General features: G+C 43.0%; 1 protein-coding gene across 4 annotated transcripts in view; it reads right to left on the bottom strand.

Annotated features, from left to right (window-relative positions):
- Positions 1-25,729, bottom strand: part of ENDOV (endonuclease V) — a 165,435-nt gene that overhangs the window by 136,101 nt on the left and 3,605 nt on the right. For all 4 annotated transcript variants that reach the window (XM_066587957.1, XM_066587955.1, XM_066587954.1 and 1 more), the window contains exons 3-6: positions 23,891-24,025; positions 11,618-11,657; positions 9,219-9,331; positions 589-657 (exon numbers count right to left, since the gene is read on the bottom strand). In XM_066587957.1, coding sequence (XP_066444054.1) covers positions 589-657; positions 9,219-9,331; positions 11,618-11,657; positions 23,891-24,025 — 357 coding nt within the window. The remainder of the gene's footprint in view (positions 1-588; positions 658-9,218; positions 9,332-11,617; positions 11,658-23,890; positions 24,026-25,729) is intronic.

Genomic DNA, 25,729 nt, shown 5'->3' on the forward strand with positions numbered 1-25,729 from the left:
TGCTAAGTGCAAAAGTATTGGCACCCCTGTGTAATGTACCTAATCTAATTTTCTAACTTCCCGATCTAGTTCAAACATGAAATTTGGCAGGAGCATTCTTTAGGTCCTAAATAGGAAAAGTAAAGGGGTCATAACTTGATTATTCAATGCTAATTGGAAAATTTAAGTGCACCCCTATGTAGTGTAACTTCCTGGCATTGTACAAACATGAAATTTTCCAATAGCATTCATTAGGTTCTAAATAGGATAAGTAAAGGGGTCACAACTTGATTCAATGCCAATTGCAAAAAGTAAGTTCACGCCTATATAATGTAACTTCCGGATGGCGTAGAAGTGTGAAATTTGGCCTGAGCATTCTTTAAGTGCTAAATGAGGAGAATGGGAGGGGTGGCACATTCTGCAGAGGGACAGATTCTCTTCAGGCTGAATGTATCTAACACTACTCTATGTGTATACATATTTTATTCCTTGGTTCCTCTAAAGTAACCTTGACTTCATACAATTTTCAGTGCGAACGCCACGTAAAACACCTGTATCGAGCCAACTAGTTTTGGTATATTTCAGCACTGAGTTGTTCAGTATACTTACTGCTCCCAGAACGTTTCCTGAACTGCCTTTGAGATAAAAGAAGTCTCCTCCATTCTGAAGCTCTTTTGCCTTAAAATATAAATGAATACATGTGAAATGTAAATATATGTACATAGAATATGTGACAACCTTTCACAACCCCTCCCAACAAGCCAAACTTACATTTTTACAAAAGTGGCACGGTCTACACAAAAAGCTAAAAAGGTCACACATTTTTGCATAAGTGGAACACGTGCAAAAATCTGTGACTTTTATAAATGTCCTCCTCTTAGCCTATTTATCTATTTAACATAAATAGAACACTAGAATTACCATCAAAATATACATACAGCAGCGGAGGAAGTTTATAGTATGCCGGACCAGAACCAACGTTATAATGTATATATGGTACAAGAACTAAGCCTGTTCCGTAAATACAGTATAGAAACAAGCCAATATCATAGATGCGGCACAACAATCAAGAACTTTATTCCTCCTCCATATGGCCAATTTCACAAGGATCTTAATAGATCTTTTTCGTGCTCATAATACAGACACGTCTTCCAGCCTGACTCAGCTATACTGACATGAACTCAGAGGTGCATCCTAATCAGCGTGGGTATACAAAGGATGTATTAATACCTTACAGTGACAAAGCGGTGTATATCAGATCGACACAAGCACTCTGCAGACCATGTAAGTGATAACCGTTATAGACTCACAGGTGACATTCTCTCTCGAGTTCACTTTTCCCATCAGGCCCAGGCCACCATAAAGATTTCTTCCAGCCATGAGTTGCCTCTGTAAAGTCTGCAACACATATCTTTGGGTCCTCCCCATTCCAGCACTCTATTAACCCTTTCCAAACCAGAAACAACTCTGCTGCTACCCCAGTTTTGTGCTACTTGCTACCATATCTTACCCTATTACTGTACATGCTGTATGACATGCGGCCTGCAAATACTTTGCTTCAGAAATAACTATACTTTCGTGTCCCCCGTATAGTACTAATGCCCACCAATGTGACCCTTAGAAAGTAATAGTGCCCTCCAAATTGTAAGTGCCCACAAATACCCCATTAGGAGTAATCGCGCCCCCAAGTTTCCCCTTAATGGTAAACATACTCCAAGGTGTCCCAATCACAATAATAGTTACTCCACGTGCCAACTTAGCAGAAATAGTGTGCCCATGTGCCCTCAATGCCTCCAAGCGCCTGTATCCATTATGCCGTTTTAGATAATAAATATATATATTTATATAGTTTTGCTAACCTCTTCAAGGTTTAATGTCGGTGGTGTGATTGAATGAGGTTATCATGCTGCCTGCGTCAGGCTGCTGAAAGTCCTGGTCCAAGTCCTTTGCACTCTTGTAATTCCTGCAGTCATGCAGGGCTGTCCGAGGTCCTAAGTTGCATTGCAGCCACTTTTACATAACAGCACAGCAAAAATCAGGCCAGCAGAAGTGTCAGAAAAAAAAGATGTCGGTGGAGAACAGTCAGGCGGCCCCAAATAGCCCCCTGGGCCGAGCCTAAGATGGCTCTTGCCCCTGAGCAATTTCTAGCATTCCTTGCTTTTTCAAGGAGATGCTTTAATGCTTTGGAACTGTTTTCATACCAGGCATTGTACAGTCATCTGATGTAAGGCTAAACAAACAGTTCTCCTAGATTACAGGACCTAAGCTGATAGGTTGTCGCTGTCAGCCAACCTGGTGATGTCTTTCAATAATAACTAGCAGAATTGTGAATGAAGCTCTGGACTATATAATACAGGCTTTAACTTGGGATCCATACAAGAAAGCAAATAATTTCCCCAGAAAGTTGCTCCCTACAACATACCATTAAAAGGTATGTTGCGGAATAAGTTGGCGCTATACAAATAAAGATTATTATTAGTTCTATCGAAGTAAGTTATTCACTAACCACAGGACAGGAGATATCTTACTATTCATGGGGGTCTGACTGCTGGCACGCGTACTGATCCCAGGAACGCATCAATGGGAGCTTTGCCTGCAGTATCATGACAGGCCGCTGCACAATAAACCGAGCTAGCCCCTTCTTCCTTCATACTAGATGACAACTGACCTGGTGAACAGCTGACTGTCTGGGGTCCTGGGTGGACAGTCAACAATTGATGACCGATATTTCATTAATTTTTAAGGGCTGAAAAATCTTTTTCAATGTGACTGCCAGGGCTAGTGAAGATCAGTGCTCAGAAGTAAATGCAATCTAATTGCACGTCTTTCTCACGTGAAATATGTAACATGCTGCGTTCTAGTTTGCGCTTGCGTATTACACAATGCCTACAAGTGAATGTAACTGTGTAAGGCAATATATTTGATTGCCTACAAATTACCGCATATCACACGCATGTACAGCACACGAGTAATATGCAGCAATCTCACGCTCGTGTGAACCCAGCCTCAATGCCTTAGTGACGGCCCTATAGTGTTTTTACGTCCTGCTGTTGCAGGACGTGTATGGAGGGAGATAGCGCCGCCATCTCCCTCCATATAGTGTGGGCGTCAGCTGTTTATTACAGCTGACACCCCTGGGAAATAGCCACGAACGGTCGATCACGGCTATTAATCTTTTAAATGCCGCTGTCAGTTCTGAGAGCGGCATTTAAATCCCCCGAACACCGTTCGGGGGTGCCGTACGCCCCCCCCCCCCCACCCGCGGTGAGATCAGGGGAGCCGTGCAGATGTCATGGCAGCCGGGGACCTTCTAAAAGGCCCCAGGGCTGCCTCAGCAGACTGCCTATCAAGCCATCCCCGTGGGGTGGCTTGATAGACTGCCTGTCAAAAAGCAGTATGACGTTATGCTATAGCATTACGTCATACTGCAGGAGCAATCAAAGCATCGCTGGTTGTAGTCCTCTAGGAGGACTAAAAGAAAGTGTAAAAATGAGATCAATAACATTTTACGAATTATTTTTTTAAAAAGTAATAAAAAAAGTTTTTAAAAAACCCTTGTCATATTTGCTATAAAAATAAATAAATATTAAACTAAAAATACGTGTTTGGTAATGCTTCGTCAGTAAGAGTCCAATCTATCAAAGTAACGTATTATTTACCCAGCACGATGAATGTGGTCCGGAAAAAAAATAAAGAACGCTAGAAATGCACTTTTTTGGTCACCCTATCTCCGAGAAAAAATGTAATAAAAGGTGATCAAAAAGTCAATTGTATGCAACTATGGTACCAACGGAAAAGACAGGACGTATCACACAAAATGAGCCCTCACTCAACTATGTCGACAGAAAAATAAAAAAGTGCGCAGAATATGGACACAAAAAATTTTACAAAAATATATATATATCTTAAAAAGAAAATACAAGTACTACAACAAAAAAACTATACAAGTTTGGTATTGTAGTAATCGTACTGACCCACAGAATAAAGATATCAGGTCCTTTTTGTTGCAGTTTGTGCGCTATAGAAACAGGACGCACTGAAAGATGGTGGAATGTCGTCTTTTTTTCATTGCTCTCCAATTAGAATTTTTTTAAAAGTTTTTCAGTACATTAAATGGTATAATAAATAGTACCATTGAAAATTACAACTTGTCCTGCAAAAAACAAGCCCTCATAAAGCGACATCGATAGATAAATAAAAGGAGTTACGATTTTTTTTAAAAAAGGGAGGAGGATAAAACGAAAATGGAAAAAAGCTCTGTCACTAAGGGGTTAAACTAAGTCTCCCATAAGACTTTTAAAGTGCAGCATAAGTTTCTGGAAAGTGCCCCGCTTCTACACTTTCCTTTGGAAACCTGACCCCTTCTTCCTGTTGTATTCCCCCACACACCCTATTGAGCTGTTCACCAATACATACACAGATACGGCTGGTGATTGGCTCATATAGCTTTATGTATACACGTATAGTACCCTATTTTTTCTGGATTGTACAGAACAAGCTTTTGTATCTTAAGTGACACCCCTATTTCCTTATGGTTTGTAAGCGCTTGCAAGCAGGACCTTCACTCCTATTATTCAAGCTATCAGTTCAATACTGTATGTTAGGCCTTAAGCCCTATTTACACGGGACGATGCCAGACACTAGTTCCTGTGTACTCGCTCCTGTGTTGCAGCACAGGAGCGAGTATCGCCAGCTCTCTTACAGAACGGCCAGCAGTGAAGCAGGACAGTAGGAGGAGATTTCACTCCTCGCTCTCTCCCGCCCTTCTCCATTCACTTAACATAGTGGCCATTCAGTACTGAACTGCTGCTGTTAACACTCATCATTCAGGATCATCGTTCATCATTTACGCTGCATAAAATCCTGAACGATGATCGTTAAGTGTAAACAGCAGCCGGTAAGTGCTGAACGGCCACTGTGTTAAGTGAATGCAGAGAGTCAAGGGAGAGCAATCTCCTCCAGCCACCCCACTGCAAGTCGACAATACTCGCTGCTGTGCAGCAGCACAGGAGTGAGTACACGCGGGAGACCATTGTCAGGCATCTTTTGCCCGACATTCGTCCTGTGCAAATGAGGCTTTATTTTGTGTATGTTCCCTCTGACTTGTGAAGTGCTGTGAAATATGTTGGCACTACATAAAGATAATTATTAATAATTATTATAATTCATTGCGGTTATAGGCCCAGATAGAGAAGAAAAGTGAACGACTGATCAGTGGAGGTAACTGCACTGTAATCACTATCACTGTGTACAGCTGGTCTCTCACCATTATGCGACTGCATTATTTAAAGCCATACTAGAGTTGAGCTGTTGTATTGGAGTCTTACATGTTATAAAATGTACACATATGTATATATCCAAGATTAAAGAGTAGCACTATGAGAAAAAGTCCATATCTGTGTTTGTGTGCGAGAGCTTGGAAATGTCTTCGCTAAACCAGGAGCAAAGCCTGCTGCTTACACCCCCATTCAAAAGTTAGCTAAGGCCTTTACTTAGCTAACTTCTTTCCCAAGCAGGAGCATTCTGGTTCATTTCTCTCGAAGAACTCTCCCACTCAGCTGCTATTTATCTCATTAGGAAGCTCAAACCCAAAGAAAAAACAATTTTCATGCTTCTGCCATTTGACTCCTTCCTTGTAGCATAAACATGCTACACGAGAAGTCACGCTGCCATAGTGTATGTGTGTGTGTGTATATATTCTTTATTTTGCTGGGGTGTGGGGGAGGGGCAGGGCAATATGTCTTAAAGGGGTTGTCCCGCGGCAGCAAGTGGGTCTATACACTTCTGTATGGCCATATTAATGCACTTTGTAATGTACATTGTGCATTAATTATGAGCCATACAGAAGTTATAAAAAGTTTTATACTTACCTGCTCCGTTGCTAGCGTCCTCGTCTCCATGGTGCCGACTAATTTTCGGCCTCTAATGGCCAAATTAGCCGCGCTTGCGCAGTCCGGGTCTTCTGCTGTCTTCAATGGGGCCGCTCGTGCAGAATGCCGTCTCCGTGTAGCTCCGCCCCGTCACGTGCTGATTCCAGCCAATCAGGAGGCTGGAATCGGCAATGGACCGCACAGAAGAGCTGCGGTCCACGGAGGGAGCAGACCCCGGCGGCCATCTTCAGCAGGTGAGTATGAAGACCCCGGACCACCAGGATTCAGGTAAGCACTCTCTGGTTTGTTTTTTTAACCCCTGCATCGGGGTTGTCTCGCGCCGAACGGGGGGGGGGGGGGGGGGGGGTTAAAAAAAAAAAAAAAAAAAACCTTTCAGCGCGGGACAACCCCTTTAAGGCTTGTGTGACTCATATTTTAAGACTCTAGCAACACCCCGACTGCTAGTGCTGTATTGATTGGTCAGTTTAGTAGCTGATTCTGGTGGCCATAATGAGAAGTTTCTGTAGATAGATAGATCTACAAAGGAATGGGAATAAAGGATCCTCTATCAAGAAAGAATTTTAGACTACATCAGCAGAGAATCATAGAATGGTAGAGTTGGAAGGGACCTCCAGGGTCATCTGGTCGAAACCCCTGTTCTGTGCAGGATTCACTAAATCATCCCAGACAGATATTTGCCCAGCCTTTTGTGAGCACTTCCATTGAAGGAGAACTCCCCACCTCCCGTGGTAACCTGTTCCACTCATTGATCACCTTCATTGTCAGAAAGTTTTTTCTAATCTAATTTGTCTCTCCTCCCTTTCAGTTTCCCCTTATTGCTTCTAGTCTTTCCTTGTGCAAATGAGAATCGGGTTGATCCCTCTGCACTGTGACAGGCCTTCAGATATTTGTCAGTTAATGTCCACTTCTAAAAGTCAAGAATTGTAGTGAAGATATATAACCTATAAAATACTACTAATCGTACATCTGGTGAGGTCCTCCGAGCAGCTAGACCCGGATAAGCCCAGCAATCTTCCTGCTTGCTCTTCCCAGAATGCACAGGCAATATGCAAATTATCTTCTTGCAGCTCCAATCTCTGGAATACTGTGTCCAGTTCTGGGCACCGCACTTTAAAAAAGACATAGACAAACTGGAGCAAGTTCAGAGAAGAATTACCAAGATGGTGAGCGGTCTGCAAATGATGTCCTAGGAGGAACGGTTAAAGTATCTGGGAATGTTTAGTTTGCAAAAAAGAAGGCTGAGAGGAGACTTAATAGCTGCCTACAAATATCTGAAGGGCTGTCATACTGGAGAGGGATCAGCCCTATTCTTCAATGAGTGGAACAGGTTAGCACAGGAGGTAGGGAGTTCTCCTTCAATGGAAGACTTCAAACAAAGGCTGGACAAATATCTGTCTGGGATGATTTAGTGATCCTGCACTGAGCGGGGGGTTGGACTCGATGACCTTGGAGGTCCGTTCCAACTCTACCATTCTAGGATTCTATAAGTTTATGCTTTTATGTAAAACTTCTGCTACACTTAAGGACTCGTTTCCACGAATGTATGTGTAAAACAGCACGGGTCTCCTATGCCGTTTCACACATACACAGTCGTTTCGCTTTGCTGACAGACCGTGTATGAGCCAAGTATGCACGGCACATGTCCAGGAATCTGACGTTACGGACAAGCGCAGTGTCTTTTTTTATTTTTTGCAAATTTGTAGGGACAGCGTTTCAATACGAAGTCCAAAGAAGGGCTGCGTATCATATGCAGAAAGAGTACCACCCACACGACGGTGTGCAGGGAAGAATGAAAGGCATTGACTTCCATTGCTTCCATTCACCTCATATAACGCGTTAGACGCTTGGAAAAAGCGCCCGTGGACATAACAGTCTTCTAGCTTAGCAACCATGTGCTGAATTATTAGAATTTTGGTGTGTATAAATTTTGGTGTGCTCAAAATAAATTTAAGGAACACTAAGGCCTCATGTCCGCAGGCGTATGTGTAAAATGCTGCTGTAAATCTGTGCATATGCAATCTTTTTCCCTGCATATGCGTGTTTTTTGTGTATGTATGTACTGCATATGAATCGTGTTTCAATATGCACGCAAAAAAAACACTACTTCTTCCTGCTTTTTTTTCCCACTTCATTGCATGTATCTTAGCAACATGCATTTCACACACAGTGCTTACGTAACTGCTTGCCTAAGCACTACGTTTACATTGCGTATTCACATACACCCATAGAGATCAATAGGGCTGCATGCACATAATGCGCGGTAAAATAGAGCATGCTGCTAATTCTTTTACTCATGTATGGACACACGTGTGTGGATCAACAAAAATACATTGACTTTCATTCACTCCATTTACCACGTATCCCGCGGCATGCGTAATACGCAGTGAAAAAACGCCCGTAAACATGAGGCCTTAGTCATCACAGTAGAACCCCAAGTCACTTAAACTTGACGGTTATCAATCTCTTCAATTAGTAAGCATAAGAAATTGTGAATCATTTTCACCTGCTTTTGTGCAAATGAAAACAAGTGTCCTGGAGAGGCACCAGCTAGTGTTAGGGCAGATGGTGCCCAAGGACAATTACTCTCTCCTTCCCCTTCCTGACTTTTTATTGTCCTTGTCACTACTGGTAGCATGAGGTGGTATCTTCAGACCAATCAGGTTGCCCAAGCAGTCCTGCTCCTCCAGGATGGCACATGCTGTCACAAGAAGCTTTACTGTATCTCCAAGTACAGAGTCATACATGTATACAGCAGATACCAGAACACTGCCCATTATACAAGGAGAGTCGGAGAGGTCCGCACCAACCTATTATCAGGAACGGTATCTTCTCTTTTGTGCGAGGAGGAACAGGAGGAGCATGGCCACAGCCCTACAAAATGACCTCCAGCGGGCTACTGGTCTGCATGTTTCTGACTAATCTGTCAAAAAACAGACTATGAAGGCAACATGAGGGCCTGAAATCCTGTACTGGGACCTGTGCTCACAGCCCTGTACCATGTAGCTCAATTGTCATCCATCAGAGATTATCAAAACTAGCAGGTCTGCTCTCTTCACTAACGAAAGCAGGTTCACAATAAGCCCATGTGACAGACTTGAGTCCGGAGAGGTCGGGGTGAATATTATGCTGCCTACAACATCATCCAGCATTACCAGTTTGGTGATGGGTCAGTGATGATGTAGCAAGGCTTACATATCCTTGGAGTGTTGCACAAACCTCTGTGATAGTCAGCGGTACACTAACTGCTATAAGGTAGGCAAATGAACACAGTTTGGATGCATAAGCCGTAATTGTACGGAATGTGGGTATATGGTTTTTAGTAGGATTAGTGAGGTTCCGTGTACTTACCTGTCCTCTATGTGACTCGTTATTTTCTAGACCATCGACCTGAAGCAAGTTCTTGGCAACACCAATGGTGGGTAGACCAGTAAGGATCCCAAGGTGACAAGCCACTCCAAAACCTGGAGATGAAAGAAGGAGAAATAAATAACGCCGACGTATGCCTGGAGGTCATTCACTGGCATTACAGACTAAAGGAAGATATAACATATTACTAGGCCTGACCAGCTAACAAGAAGAATAATGGGTACCAATATTAACAACTCTTGTTTAGAAGGAAAAAACATACTAGGCCTAAACAAATTAGCCAGGTCTAAAAACTAAGCTAGTAGTCACCCAATGTGTCTCTTCCCCTTATCTCCTAGTAGTAACAACTGATCCCCACTCTCCTGCATTTTCCCAGTAGTCAGAGCAAAATCTGGCATCCTACCAAATGTCCTTTGCTGGCAGGAAGAATCCAGAGCACGGCCATTAAAAGGGTTGTGTGGGTGCAATATAAAAACTTTTATGGGCTGAGCATGAGTTAACATAAAATAATATTGCATACTTACCCATCCGCCGCCGGATGTCAGGTGACTTCATGACACTCAGATGTGTGTGCCGATGTTAGAAGTTCAGAATGAGACACTGCGGCTTACGATTGGCTGCAGCAGTCACCTGACTTGTCGGCGGAGGACGGGGACGAATAGTGGGAGCAGGTCAGGGGGCATAGGAGAGTAGACAGGCGAGTTTCTGCTATTTTTTTTTATTTTACCATATGCCCAGCACACAAAAGCTTTTATATTGAAACCACACAACCCCTTTAAATGCCAGCCATTGTGTGATTTTACTGTTATACACTATATGTTATGATTAGAGATGAGCGAACGTACTCGGTAAAGCACTACTCGTCCGAGTAATGTGCTTTATCCGAGTACCGCTGTGCTCGTCCTGAAAGATTCGGGGAGCGCCGCGGAGCGGGGAGCTGCAGGGGAGAGCGGGGAGGAACGGAGGGGAGATCTCTCTCCTTCTCTCCCGCCCGCTCTCCCCTGCTCCCCGCCGCAACTCACCTGTCAGCAGCGGCGCTCCCCGAATCTTTCAGGACGAGCGGGGAGGTACTCGGATAAAGCACATTACTCGGACGAGTAGTGCTTTACCGAGTACGTTCGCTCATCTCTAGTTATGATCATTACTAATTTCAGAAGGGTCAGTGATCCGGGGATAATTCCGATTGCCAGATTGAAGTCAGGAAGGAATTTTTTCTTCTTCTAAAATTGGGAAAAACTGGCTTTTTAGCGCATTTTTTTTTGCCTTCCTCTAAAATCAACATTGGGGGGTTAATAGGCTGAACTGGATGGACATTTATCTTTTTTTGGCCTAACATACTATGTACGCTACTGTCTGGAAGAGTAGTCTGACCATTTCTCTCTAAAGAACTGGAGCTTAAGGCTTTATTCACATGTGCGTTTTATTGCGGCTATTTTGCGGTGATAAAACGGTCTGAAAAATCACAATCATCTAAAGCATTGGATTCCAATGCATCGTCCGTCCGGAAAAGATAGCACTCTTGATGCACATTCTGGCTGGCCGCTTTTATGCTAACTAGAAGATAGGTCTGCAGCTACCTTTTGCCGGTATACTCTGGCCAGTCCCATAGACTCCTATGGGAGCTGCTGAAAAAAGGTGGTAGCAGCGGCTCTGACAGCAAAGGGAGGGGCTAGACAGGGTGGGAGATTAGCACACAAGCTCCATCCCCATCGCCTCCAAGGGGTGTGAGTTTAACACACTAGTTCCCGCCCCCTCCCTTTGCCAGGAGCTGGCAAGGAGAGGAGACTATGAAGGAGTTTAGCAGAGCCCGGCCGTAAACATGGGAGATGCAGCCGTGACTTGGTCATGCGATTTCTCAGCTGTGATGCGGCCAGCAAAAAAACGCGCATCGCCCATGTGAAGAAGCCCTAATTTTGTGAATTACAGCATCTAGTTCCATAGAAATAAAATTGGTATTGGATATAGCTGAATATGCTCAGTCTATAACACAGACAGTCCACGCCTCTTTGCTCTCTTGGTAACACTGCAGTTCTCAGAGGTTGCACCTCCACTTTGATAACCTGTCTGATTGCCCTGGGAATGAAGGTATAAAAAAGGTTGTTATGAGCACCAGAGATCTTCAATTGGCTTTGTGCAAATTTTGTCTTAGCTCTCATCTACTTTAGTAGCAGAATAAAGTATCAAACAGGTAACTAATTACAGTAATGTGTCGTCCATACTGATGGCAGGGTTGCACACACAGATTGGTCTATCGGTGCAGGACAGAATTTCAAGGGCGACTATGCGACTGCCAGCACATGTATCCATCGGCAAGTTGCATCAGAGTTTTTTGGGTGCAATTTCTATAAATGGGTCTGAATGGGCCTTAACTTATAAATTACCCCTGTGATGCAGGACTCCATTACCGTCCACAAAGAGCACCTGGAACACAAAAATATCCATATGTCAAATGTGAGGATAATATGTGGTTGAATATCAGAAGTAATACACAATCATTGAATGGTTGAGTTGGAAGGGACCTCCAGGGTCATCGGGTCCAACCCCCTGCTCAGTGCAGGATTTACTGAATCATCCCAGACAGATATTTGTCCAGCCTTTGTTTGAACACTCCCATTGAAGGAGAACTCCCCACCTCCCGTGGTAACCTGTTCCACTCATTGAACACCCTCACTGTCAGAAAGTTTTTTCTAATATCTAATTTATTTCTCCTCTCTTTCAGTTTCATCCCATTGCTTCTAGTCTTTCCTTGTGCAGATGAGAATAGGGCTGATCCCTCTGCACTGTGACAGGCCTTCAGATATTTTTAGACAGCCATTAGGTCTCCCCTCAGCCTTCTTTTTTGCAAGCTAAACATTCCCAGATCCTTTTACTGTTCCTCACAGGACATTGTTTGCGGACCGCTCACCATCTTGGTAACTCTTCTCTGAACTTGCTCCAGTTTGTCAATGTCTTTTTTAAAATGGGGTGCCCAGAACTGGACACAGTATTCCAGATGAGGTCTCACTAAGGAAGAGTAGAGGGGGAAAATTACCTGTTCTCCAGGAATTTTCAAAAAATAGGGCGAGTGGCTCAACAATTACCTCCACTGCTTCTTTTAGTATCAGAGGATGTAAATCTGGACCTTGAGACTTGAATTCAATTAAGTTAGCTAAGAGTTCCCTCGACATCTCTCTTCTTATAGATGGCCTGCATTATTTTACTCCCCCAATACATCATGGAAGATCAGTTGATGTTCCATCTAGTTTATGAGAGAAAACAGATACAAAATAGGAATTTAAAAGTTCGGCATTCTCATCATTTTTAACCAATTCACCGATTTCAGCCTGTAAGCATCCAATAGCTTCTTTGACTTTGACTTTTCTTTTGCTTTTGACATACCCCCAAAATCCTTTTTTTATTGCTTTTGGCCTCTGTTGCAAGCCTCAATTCATTATTAGCTTTTCTGACACTTGCCCTACAGTTTCTGCACACTGTATTATATTCTTCTTTAGATATTCCCCCCTCTTTCCATTTGATACACATATTTTTCTCTCTTTTTAACGTGTGTGCAAGTTCTGTGTTCATACATGCTGGTCTCTTTAAATACTTCCCATTCTTCTTTTTTTTAGGGATGGTTAACAATTGTGCTTTGAGAATCACATTTCGCAATATTTCCCAACCTTCTTGGACATTTCTGTCCTTAAGATCATCCTGCCAATGGATTCTTCCTATCCTCTTTCAGAGTTCATTAAAATGTACCTTTCTGAAATCCAATCTTGTGGTCTGAGTCTTCCCATGCCTTCCTATTCTTTTTATACAAAATTAAAGAATTGCATGATCGCTGCCTCCTAAGGTCCCAGCCACTCTAACTTCCTCACCCATCCCCACCCTGTTGGTAAGAATTAGGTCCAAGATAGCAGATCCTCTTTGTTTTTTCTTCTACCTTTTGGAAGATAAAGTTGTCAGCAAGCGTGCATAAGAATTTGTTGGATCCATTACTTTTACCTGAGAGAGATTCCCAACAAATGTCTGGATAGGTAAAATCTCCCATGATCACTATGTCATGCTTTTTTGAGAGCTTGGCCATCTGATGTAGAAAGAGTTCATCAATATCTTCTGCTTGTCAAGGTGGCCTATAGTAAATGCCTACAACGGTGTGCTTTTTGCTTTTCTCTCCTTGTATTCTTACCCAAACAGCTTCTACACGAACTACCATGCTCTGAAGCTTAAGCCTTTCCAATCCACTGTCTGACCTCTGAAGACAATATGATTTAAGGCTATACAGTCCCGATATTGGAAGACGTCCGTCTGGGGTTCTCTTACTGTATATTTTCAGCCTCTCTGCTGTCAGAGCCTATCCAACGTGTCACCTCATGCAGTACTGGCTTTAGCCAGCATATAGCGCCGTTGTTGAACGGCAGAAAAACAGTAAGCCCCCTAGGAAAACCAGGATACAAATTGGATTGGAAAGGGTTAAATCCCGGTGGAGATGAATGTTTTCCTAACATACAGCGCAATGCCTCCTCCTCTTTTTTGAGGTCTGGTTTTTTTTTTACCGGCCTTTCACTTCCGTTCCTCTATTATTTTAGTTCAAAGCTCTCCTAATGAGTGAAGAAAGGCGCCCACCAAATATATGCTTACCTGTTTTTGTAAGGTGCAACCCGTCTCCAGCAAGCAGTCCATCGTATAGGTAATTCACTCCATAGTCTAGAAATCCAAATCTTTGCTGACGGCACCATCGACGTAGCCAGTTGTTCGCCTCTAGAATCCTGTTCCATCTTCTTATTCCATAGCAATCCACTGGGAGGATGAATAAGAAGACCTGTTCTCCTAGTTCCTTCACCTTCTTTCCAAGGTCTTCAAAGTCTCTGCAGATAGTTGCAAGGTCTTTTTCCATAGCGTCCATCCTGACAGCACACATGGAGGTTGCTCCGCCTGTGCTCCTAGGGACAGGAAGGAGAGTTCTTAGGGCCACCTCCCATATCCATCTCCAGTGTTTTTTCCTGTCCCAACGGACACAGAAGGAGTTCCTCTGTGCTGGAGGAAGGACGCTAGGGAAAAGCTGCAGGATCCACTCACCGGGCACAGGTCTTCTTCCAACCGGGGGTAGGAGCCCCACAGCGGCAGCTCGTCATCCGGCACCATCCAGAGCGGTCAGGAGACCGAGGGACCGGCGGCAGGTACTACTGTACCGTGCGCCTAGGTCCCGGTGTCTAGCGCCGGCCGGCTTGCTCTGAGGTCACATGCAATGCGGCAACTCCCTTCAAAAGGTGACAAATTCAAACTGCAAAATGCCTTCCCAGCGTTTGGGACTCCATTACACCTCCTGGTAATATGGAAAGTGCAGAGGCAAAGAAAGGGGAGCATGCCAAAAGTAAGTAGTCCATTTGGACACAAAAACAAAGTAATGCTGTTATGATGTGCTGGTAAAAATGGCTCCTCCTATTATAGGAGGAAGCATTAAAAACCAAGGGAGATAAAAAAAACGCATAAGATGGTGCACCTTGTGCGCAACAAGATTGGAAGAGAATGTTAAAAAAAACTATTTGCCATGACTGTACAGATAACACAGTAAAAGAAGAACAACAAAATTTACTACAAGGGATCCGTACTATGGTCCAGGAGGAGGTACAGGCTTTACGGGCAGGACAAATATCTGACCCGCAACAGGGATCTTCCAGACAAATGAAAAGAGCGTGCACTAGCGAATATGTGATTTCCTCCGCTGAAGCATCAGACTTGGATGATTCAGAGGACGAGTGGTCAGAAACTTCAGCGCCAATCCGAGGGGAGGACAATGAGAGGAAATATTATTTCTTCAATCAAAACTTGGACGAACTTATTTCCGCAGTCCGTAATACTATGGAAGTCATAGATGTTCCTCAAGCGAGATCAGTGCAGGATGATGTTTGGGGGACTTCGAACTAGACAAAAGAAAAATTTCCCAATTACAGAAAATCTAAAGAAAATAGTGACAGACAAATGGCAGAAAGCAAAAAGGGGTCAGGCCATTCCCAGGGAATTTAAGGAAAGTCTCCTATTTTCAGCTGAGGATACAACTCTGTGGCAGACACTACCAAAGGTAGATATACAAAAAGCCAAGTTAGTTAAGAAGACATCACTACCATTTGAAGATGGGTCGCAGCTAAAAGATCCAATGGACCGTAAGATAGAGGGGTTCCTTAAAGGAGCCTGGGAGTCAGCATGAACGATAATTGAAGCAAATGTCACGGCAACATCTGTAGCAAGATCAATGTACATATGGCTGGATCAGCTAGAATCACATCTCCAGCAGACGACCTCCACAGTCGAAATCCTAGATTGCATCCCACTGATCAAAAACGCAGATGCCTCAGCTGAGTCAATAAGATTTGCAGCAAGAAATGCAGGACTAGGCAATTCCACCAGACCAGCCTTATGGCTCAGAGCCTGGTCAGGGGATACAGTATCCAAAATCAGATAATGCTCAATCCCTTTTCAGGGAGAATATTTATTCGGACTAATCCTGGATAAGATTCTAGAAAGAGTCGCAGACAGGAAAAAAGGTTTTCCAACAATTTTTTTCCAGAAAAGAACGCCATCCTTCCGGAAGCAGCCTGAACAACCCAGAACGAGAAATAAAAGGGAAATATGGCAGATGGTCCTACCCAAAAGTGTAGTGGACATCCGCCATATCTATATTTTCGGTACAATGGACATACATATCATGTGCAGTGGACCTGTTTTCATAAAAGTTAGGCATTCTGTATACCAAGGACAGTATTATCCATTTTGTTTGCTCTTCTACAAATATAGATATATTCTTTATGTATCCAATATATCTACTTCCTCATATATCATGAAACTTTCCGCTTACTAAACTCCTATAGATATAAGCAGAAGCTAGCATTTAGCAAGAACGCTCTAGTTCCCGATTCTGGTAACTTTAGGAGAAGCAAAACTCAGACACAAGTAACCGAGGTCTGAGACATTACCGCTTTTTAGCAGATGATGCAAATAGCTATGGAAAATTTATACTAATAATAGTGCGAGATAGAACCTCCAATCATATCGGAGCATCCACACATGGGTCCAAGACAACCCACTCATCTCGTCCTGCCCTCTCCAGACTGATACCACGTAAAGGGCAATAACAGATAACCGGATGACGGAAGAATTTCAAAATGCTTATCCAATAATTAAACAATACGTTGTATTTATGTAATCTTTGACCTGCCCAGATGGGCAGATATGTTAAACCTTATAAAAGAGGCTTCGTGCCCACAAATAAAGCAGAATTGGGAAGTTTATACATGTTGAACCTGTGTCAGTGTGAAATCTTCTTGTGCGCACAACCAATTCATAATTAATCTGGAAGGGTCCAAACATTCCTATTGAGTAGGCCGTGGACCAACAAAGGAAATCCACAACAAAAGGAGGGAAAGGTAAAAGCTCCGGCTTTTCCATTAAACCTGCACCCAGATAAAGAAATCGCAGTGGGGGGGGGGGGGGGTAGACTTTCTCAGTATCCAGGGAGATGGAGCCAGATTTCTGGTAATCCCTGGGTACTGAGAGTCATTATGTCGGGATATAAGATAGAAGTAGCATCTATTCCCCATAGAAAATATGTAGTCACCCCAAGTCAATTACCTTTTCTCCAAGAGAAATTGGAGGAAGGAATTATGAATTTATTAGAATTAAACATTATTAAACCTGTCCCCGTGGAGGAAAGAGGTCAGGGTTATTATTCAACCTTATTTTTAGTCCCGAAACCTAGTGGAACATTTAGTGTTATTATAAATTTAAAGTCATTAAATAACTTTATTAAAAATCCTACCTTCAAGATGGAAACTATCAGGCCTACGGTTCCGTTAATAGGGCTGTGCCACGTTATGTGCACCATTGATTATGTGCACAAAAGACGCCTATTGTCATATACCAATACATGCCACATCCCAAAACTTTGAGGTTTGCAGTAAAGATTGGAGGGGATATCCTCCATTTTCAGTTTGTCTGTTTGCCGTTGGGCATTTCTTCTGCCCAGAGAGTGTTTACTAAGGTCATGATTGAACCGATTAGCTATGTACGTGGAAAAGGCATCATTATCATCACCTATTTGGATGATTTTTTGTAAACAGCAAAGGATTTGGAGTCTGTACAGTCTCACTTAGACCAGACACTCAGTCTATTCTCCTACTCCTGGTTAGTGAACTTTCAAAAATCTAGTTTAATTCCTGATACTAGGAAAATGTTCCTGGGGGTACTCCTAGATTTGGTAAAAGAAGTCTCTTTTCTCCCAGAACCCAACATATCTCACATTATAAATTCTTTCCAGAAACTTAAAAAGAAAAAGTATGTTTCTATTAGAGGCGCAATGAAAATCCTGGGGCATATGATACCTTGCATACCCACAGTTCCCTGGGCACAATTCCATTCCAGTGTTCTTCAACAAACTATCTTGTCAACTTGGGACAAGACTCAGGCCTCTTTAGATAAAAAAATTCAGGGTATTTGGGGGTGTAAAACGATCATTAGACTGGTGGTTGTCACCATCTAAACTTAGGAAAGTGATAAAATGGGCACCATCCCCCTGTGCGACAGTCACCACGGATGCCAGCAAAACTGGTTGGGGGGGTCCAGGTGGCCAATAGAATACTACAAGGCTCCTGGTCAACCCACGTCAGCACCCAGTCATCAAATTATAAAGCGCTCCGGGCGATCTGGGAGGCATTAGTCCGATCAGAAGACCTTTTAGAGGGAAAACGTAAGAGGTGTTATCTGACAACATAACTGCCATATCTTTTATCCGCTACCAGGTAGGCACCCGGTATCCACACTTGCGGGGAATGGCACAAAGAATTCTATCCTGGGTGGAGAACAACGTCCGGTCACTATCAGCGGTCCACCTAAAGGGGTCCCAAAACCAGACAGCGAATATCCTAAAGGCGGAAAATGCTGGACCCAAGAAAATGGGCCCTCAATATAGAGGTCTTCCACCAACTTACAAAACAGTAGTGCCAGCCACAAGTCAATCTATTTGCCGAGAGGAGAAATGCAAAATGCCGAAAATTATTTTCACTAAAACCTACAGATCGTCTGATGGCATTAGACGCCCTGTCTCAGAACTGGGAAATGACCTTGGCATACGCCTTCCCCTCCTCTCCCGTTGTCTACAAAAAATACAAGCAAGCCGAACCACAGTGATTTTCATCGCTCCAGCCTGGACAAAGAGACCATGGTTTCCAATGCTAACCTCCTTGGCGATACAATCTTTCATAACGTCGCCTCTCAGAGAGGACCTCTTATCCCATGGTCCGGTACTCTGCCAGAGAATCCAGTGGCTAAAATTGACGGCCTGGCTATTGAGAGGCAAAGACTAAAAACACAAGGGTTATCTCAGAAGGTAATTGATACCCTATTAAAAAGCTGTAAGACCATTACCTCAAAGATCTATGCCAAAATCTGGGATATATATTATGCATGGTATAGACCAGATTGTCCAGACTTGGATAAACCAGATTGAAAAAAATCTAGGATTTTTCAATAAGCGGGGCTAGGCAAGGGACTTAGTCCTAGGACCTTGCAATTTCAAGTAGCGGCCCTTAGTGCATTATTTGATGTTTATCTTATTGAGAACAGATGGATCAAAAGGTTATTTAAAGGAGCGTGTAGGATGAAACCCTTTTTGAGAAATCTGGTCCCTTCTTGGGACCTCAATATTGTGCTCGAGGGATTATGTGATCCCCCTTTTGAGCCCAGTCATGATATTTCATTAAAATACTTATCTATAAAAGTTGCTTTTCTGGTTGCCATAACATCCGCTAGAAGGGTCGGGGAATTACAGGCATTATCCTGAAAGGAACCATATCTAAAAATTCTAGATGACCGTGTAAGGCTTAGAATTTCTCCAGATTTTCTCCCAAAGGTATTTTCCTCTTTCCACATACAGGAGATAATTCTACCTTCCTTTTGCCAAAATTATAGAAATAAAAAAGAACAACGCCTACATAGCTTAGATGTATGTCGGGCTATAGTATGTTACCTACAATCCTTCCAGTCATTTCGTCAATCGAAAAAATAGTTTCTTCAATTTCAGGGTCCCAACAAGGGTAAAGCAGCATCAAAAGATACTATAGCGAGATGGATCAAGCTAGATATCCAAGAATGCTACAAAAATAGGGACCTACCGGTTCCAGAAGGGATAAGGGCCCACTCCACTAGGGCTCTTGCCTCCTTGTCGGCCGAACGCGGGGGTGCGTCAGCAGATTAGATCTGTAAAGCAGCAACTTGGTTGAACACACATACGTTTACAAAACATTATTGAGTAGATCTTCACTCTAACTCAGAGCTGGCCTTCGGACGAAAAGTCCTCCAGGCAGTGGTCCAACCCTAGGCTAATTGTGATCTGGTATTACCTCCATGTGCGCTGTCAGGATGGACGCTATGGAAATACAAGAATTATTTTCTTATCGATAATTCCTTTTCCATGAGTCCTTCATGACAGCACATAATTTCCCACCCAAAAAAAAAAAAATGTAGGACAAGGCTCTTTTTTACTATGATAATATATATAACCATAATGTGTTATTGACATATTTTTCAGCAAAGCAATGATTGAGGTCACAAGGTCTTTTGTGATGATTTAAAAGTCACTGGAGATGGATATGGGAGGTGCCTTAAGACCTCTCCTTCTTCCGAGCACAGGCGGAGCAACCTCCATGTGTGCGGTCATGGACTCATGGAAAAGGAATTATCGGTAAGAAAATAATTCTTGTATTTTTGCAGTGTCATTTGTCCCTACATGTATTAGTAGGAATTAGTAGTGTTCTGTAGGACTGAAGAGTCTTGACAGCCTATCAGACATCTCTCGAGGTGTCAGGTCTGCAGACAGTGGCCTCTGTTCCTCTCAATAGGGAATCCCCCACAAGCACCACTCTCCTTTCCTTCTTCACACCAGAACTACTTTTTCTCCATTCAAGAGGACTCTGTGCTTACTACACAGTTCTTTGTGGGTAGAGTCATTTCTTGCTGTACCTCTTTCTCTTCTGCTCTGTTTGTGGGTAGAGTCATTTCTTGCTGCACCTCTTTCTCCTCTGCTCTGTTCTTTGTGGGTAGAGTCATTTCTTGCTGTACCTCCTTCTCTTCTGCTCTGTTTGTGGGTAGAGTCATTTCTTGCTGCACCTCTTTCTCCTCTGCTCTGTTCTTTGTGGGTAGAGTCATTTCTTGCTGTACCTCTTCCTCCTCTGCTCTTTGTGTGTAGAGTCATTTCTTGCTGTACCTCCTTCTCCTCTGCTCTGTTCTTTGTGGGTAGAATTATTTCTTGCTGTACCTTTCTCCTCTGTTCTGTTTTTTGTGGGTAGAGTCATTTCTTGCTGTACCTCTTTCTCCTCTGCTCTGTTCTTTGTGGGTAGAGTCATTTCTTGCTGTAGCTCTTTCTCCTCTGCTCTGTTCTTTGTGTGTAGAGTCATTTCTTGCTGTACCTCTTTCTCCTCTGCTCTGTTGTTTGTGCGTAGAGTCATTTCTTGCTGTACCTCTTTCTCCTCTGCTCTGTTGTTTGTGGGTAGAGTCATTTCTTGCTGTACCTTTCTCCTCTGTTCTGTTTTTTGTGGGTAGAGTCATTTCTTGCTGTACCTCTTTCTCCTCTGCTCTGTTCTTTGTGGGTAGAGTCATTTCTTGCTGTACCTCTTTCTCCTCTGCTCTGTTCTTTGTGGGTAGAGTCATTTCTTGCTGTAGCTCTTTCTCCTCTGCTCTGTTCTTTGTGTGTAGAGTCATTTCTTGCTGTACCTCTTTCTCCTCTGCTCTGTTGTTTGTGGGTAGAGTCATTTCTTGCTGTACCTCTTTCTCCTCTGCTCTGTTGTTTGTGGGTAGAGTCATTTCTTGCTGTACCTCTTTCTCCTCTGCTCTAATTAATGTCCACTACATTACAGTTTAGATGTAGTAAATCTGCATTACAGTGTCTTAGTGGCACCCTCTAGTATTTTTTTATCCCTTTAATTGTCCCGAGTTGTACAGTATATATATAAGAAGTGCCACATGTGAGAGTCAAGCCCATTTATGCAAAAGGAGTGAAATTAAAATGTAAAATATCCAAGTTTTGTACTGCCGCATTTGTAGCGATGAATATAATAAAGCTAACATGTTATTTCTACCATATAGTGAACACTGTAAAAGGATCCCAGAAACACAATAGCAGAATTGCTGTTTTTCTCTTCCACTCCTCCCAAATACACGACTAAACGTTAATCAGTGAGGTACCTAAAAGTGACTCCTCTTAGAAATAGAACTCATACCTCAAAAAGAAGCCGTCATACTGCTAAGATGAAGAAAAAAAAAAAGATGGATGGATCCTGAAGACGTCCAAAATCACCTAAGGGGTTAAGGAAGCAGCCACCATTTCACACAGAAAAAAAAGTGGAGGATAGCTTCAACCATAAAAAAACTTTCTTCTTTATTAATTATTCCATTAAAAAAGCAGTCTGTTTGCAAACATTGTATGCAAAGACGTTGAACGCGTTTCGGCCAACTGGCCTTTGTCAACAGCAATAAAATTGTGAAACATACATAACATATATACCATATAAACTGATTAAAAAAACAAAGTGTACCTGTGACCTTTTAGCTGCACGAAAGAGATGGCTGGACTTCTTGAATAAAGAAAAAGTTTTTTTTATGGTTGAAGCTGTCATCCACCTTTTTTTCCTTGGAATTTAACTACAGCATCTTTCTGAAACTGCCGAGATACTGCAGGAGAGTTTGAGTCCATACTTCTATTTCAATTTTATTACCATTTCACACAGTTGAGTGCAGTATCGGGCCGTAAAATTCAGCCTGATATCACACTCAGCAATGTGCAATGTCCCTGCGGATGCAAGATGTTTTTGTGTTAAAACCGTCTTGCATCACTTCAGGGAAGTACTGGAGTGTTTCCCATAGTTTTCGATGGTTAAACTTTGCATCGCAACCGCGTGCACGCCATGCAATGCTGTGCCAACCCCGTTGAAGACAATTGCAATGTGATGTGAGGAAACGCCCAAAGATAGGCCATGCCATGATTTTTACCCGAACTGCAATGCAAAAGAGACAAAATAAAAAAAATGTGATTATGTGTATGAGCCCATTCAAAAGAATGGGGTTCACATTCATGCATCTCGCAACGCACAGATCTCACACAATTTTCTCAGCCATATGAAAACGACCTTAAGGATGCACTGATTTTTTGAGACTTTCATCTCGACTTTTGAAAAGCCATTGTTTTTATTTTTCTGTCAACAAAACCCTATAAGAGCTTATTTAGACGACCGTATATCGGCTCGGTTTCCATGCCGAGCCAATATACGGTGTCCTTGCCTCTAGGGGGGAGGAGGATGGAAGAGCCAGGAGCAGGAACTGAGCTCCCGCCCCCTTTCCGCCCCTTGCCACTATTTGCAATGAGAGGGGGCGAGATGGGGGGTGGAGCTAAGTAACACCACTTAGCTCCACCCCCACCCCGCCCCTCCCATTGCAAATAGTGGCGAGGGGCGGGAGCTCAGTTCCTGCTCCTGGCTCTTCCATCCTCCTCCCCCTGCAGACAAGGACACCGTATATCGGCTCGGCGTGAAAACCGAGCCGATATACGGTCGTCTAAATAAGCCCTAAGGGCGTGATTGCTGCATGGCAAGCTGCAGTTTTCTTTGGTTCTGTTTTGGGGTAAGTATATTGTATTATTTTTGCGGGTTGCAGAGTAAAAGAACACATCAATGCTGCCATTTTTTTTACAGTGTTCACTATGCACTTTAAATAAGAAGAACTTTTTTTGTGGGTCACTATGATTAGGACGTCAACAAAATTATATATTTTTAGGGTTTTTCCACATTTTTACAAATAACTTTTGGCTTTTTTTATTTTTTCATAGACGGGGTTGTGTAAGTGTGTGTGCGTGTGCCAAACTGTAGTTTTTAGTGGTAGCATTTTTGGAAAAAGTGTTTTTAGTTTATTACACTAGGCGTTATAGACACAGCAATACCTAGGAAATGACTATTTTTATTATTATTCTGGGGTGGGAAGGAGTTAAAGAGGACCTGTCATGTTATAATATTAACAAGGCTGGCTGCACAGCTCTGCAGCTACGGCCCTGCTGACTCTATCCTCAATTTTTTCCCTCATACTCACCTTGCTTCAGCTGGACGGGTTACTCCTAGTTCCGAGTCCTGTAGGTGACAGTATGTCAAGTGGATGGACCTCACCACTCATGGTCAATCAGTCCAACGTCACCCATTGAGAGTGAAAGGTGGTGACTGCCCACTTGACACACTGACAGCAGAACCTAAGAAAAGACAGTCTAGATGAAGGAAGGCCAGTATGACAAAAAAAATGGAAATAGAGTCTGCTGGGCCACAGCTGCAGAACTATGCAGTCGGGACCGCTGATCTTATCTCATGCAAGTGAGTTGCCAATCACATGGATGTTCCAACAACGGAGACGGCTACAGCTGTAGTAATAATGGCTACTAATTGTGTTTTAATGGTGAGGACACTTGAAGAGCGTCATACTGCCATGCTACCACTGAAAGTGCTGTGCCGTAGCCAATAACAATTTAAAACCTGCAGCAGCCACCAAGGTTTTTGGCGGCATCAATGCTGCCTCAAAAGAACTCCGTTAATAAACAGATCTGGTAGATCCAATCATTTATTCATGGTACACAGTATTCTAAAACACACCTGAGGCATCAAGCTGGAATCTCTCTCTTGCAGCCTCTTCACTGCTTCCACAAGTGATGGTACTTCTCGAAAGGCTAAGTACCCGGCTACATAAGGGGCATCAAGAGTCACCATTTGGCAGTCCTCATAGATAACCTAGAAGAAGTCAGGTTTACTAGTGGCAGCTGGAAGTAATTAAAAGCTATTGCTTATTGCAAGCAAAATGACAAATTAAGTAACCTTTTTAAGCCATTAAGGACCAAGCGCTGTAAATAGACTTGGTCCTGCGCTTTCATCCTGGCCGATAGTAAATATACGGCACGGGAGTAAAGCTCCTGCAATCTAGCAGAAGCAGGTCGGGTCCTTGGCTGTTAGTCACAGCTAAGGACTCAGAGGAGAAGACAGAAACGGTTTATAACGGCTTCGGTCTTATTTTTTTACAGGCTACATGGCGCTCAATGAGCATTATGTAGAGAATGCAGAAAGAGGCAGTGCCGTTTCCTGTATGCGGCTCAGTGATCAAGTGATTCCTGGCAAACCCCAGCATGTCAGAGCCGCAGGGTCGTAGCAGACCACTGATCAGCTCTGTTAGTGACTATTTTCACACTAGGGGGATGTTTTTCCCTGTAACCGGGGCTCCTATGGATGCTCCAGTTACAGTGCAAAAGTGAGGAATTAAAAAATATATATGAATGACCCCCAGGGGTTTTATATGATATCACGGGGGACATAATTGTTTTAAAAAAAATTTATGTATATATATATGAAAAATGACCCATGCCAACCTAAATTGTCGCCATATCTGCCATATCATCTGAGATAATATAAATCATGTATTAAAATGTCTAAAACAAAATGGCTAACGCAATCCTGTACTTTATTTTTATATTTATTATATTTATGGTAAAATAAAGAACTATAAATTTAAAAGTTTTTTTTTGTTACTTTGTGTACACATTACCACCAACAAAAAAAAGAAGCGGGAAAAATTTAAAGGGATAAAAGAAATAGCCCTATAGGTGATGATAAAAACTCAGCAAAGTACCGTATATACTCGAGTATTAGCCGTTCCGAGTATAAGCCAAGACAATAAGTTTCACCACAGAAAACTAGGAAAACTTATTGACTCGAGTAGAAGCCTAGCTATACTCGAGTATATACTAGGTAAAAAAAAAAAAAAAACTCCATACTCCCCTCCCAGCCGGCGTCTGTGTGACAAGCTGCTTGAATTCTCCCCGCTGTCATCCCCCCGCTATCCTCTCTGCTCGGCTCTGTCAGTGCTGTGTAAATAAGCACTGTGATTGGATTGAGCGCCAGCCAATCATAGCTGGTGCTCGATCCAATCACAGCGCTTACTTACACAGCACTGACGGCAGGGGATTTGAAAGCCGAGCAGGGAGAATTCTAAAGCAGCTTGATTGGCTATAAATAATCGAGCAATGGCTGTGATTGGCTGACGCTCGATCCAATCACAGCACTTACTTACACAGCGCTGACGGCGGGGGATGACAGATCCGAGCAAAGAGGACGGGGGGGAATGACAGTGGAGAGAATTCAAGCAGCCGGCCACACCGCTGCCGAGGACACAGACGCTGGGAGGTGAGTATGGAGGGTTTTTTTTTTAAAGCCTCCCCTGACTCGAGTATAAGCCGAGGGGGGCTTTTTCAGCGCAAAAAAATGTGCTGAAAAATTAGGCTTATACTCGAGTATATACGGTAATTTTGGGAGGCCAGGCCAAAAAAATAGGGCAGTAAAACCACCATATTGATAAAAACGGCTAAAAAGTGTCTGGTCCTTTGAGGAGGTTAAACAATATCTACAGCTCCTATGCAGACCTGTGTGCCTCCATGGTAAACTACA

This window comes from Eleutherodactylus coqui, chromosome 13, assembly GCF_035609145.1.
Source record: "Eleutherodactylus coqui strain aEleCoq1 chromosome 13, aEleCoq1.hap1, whole genome shotgun sequence".
Taxonomy (NCBI): Eukaryota; Metazoa; Chordata; class Amphibia; order Anura; family Eleutherodactylidae; genus Eleutherodactylus; species Eleutherodactylus coqui.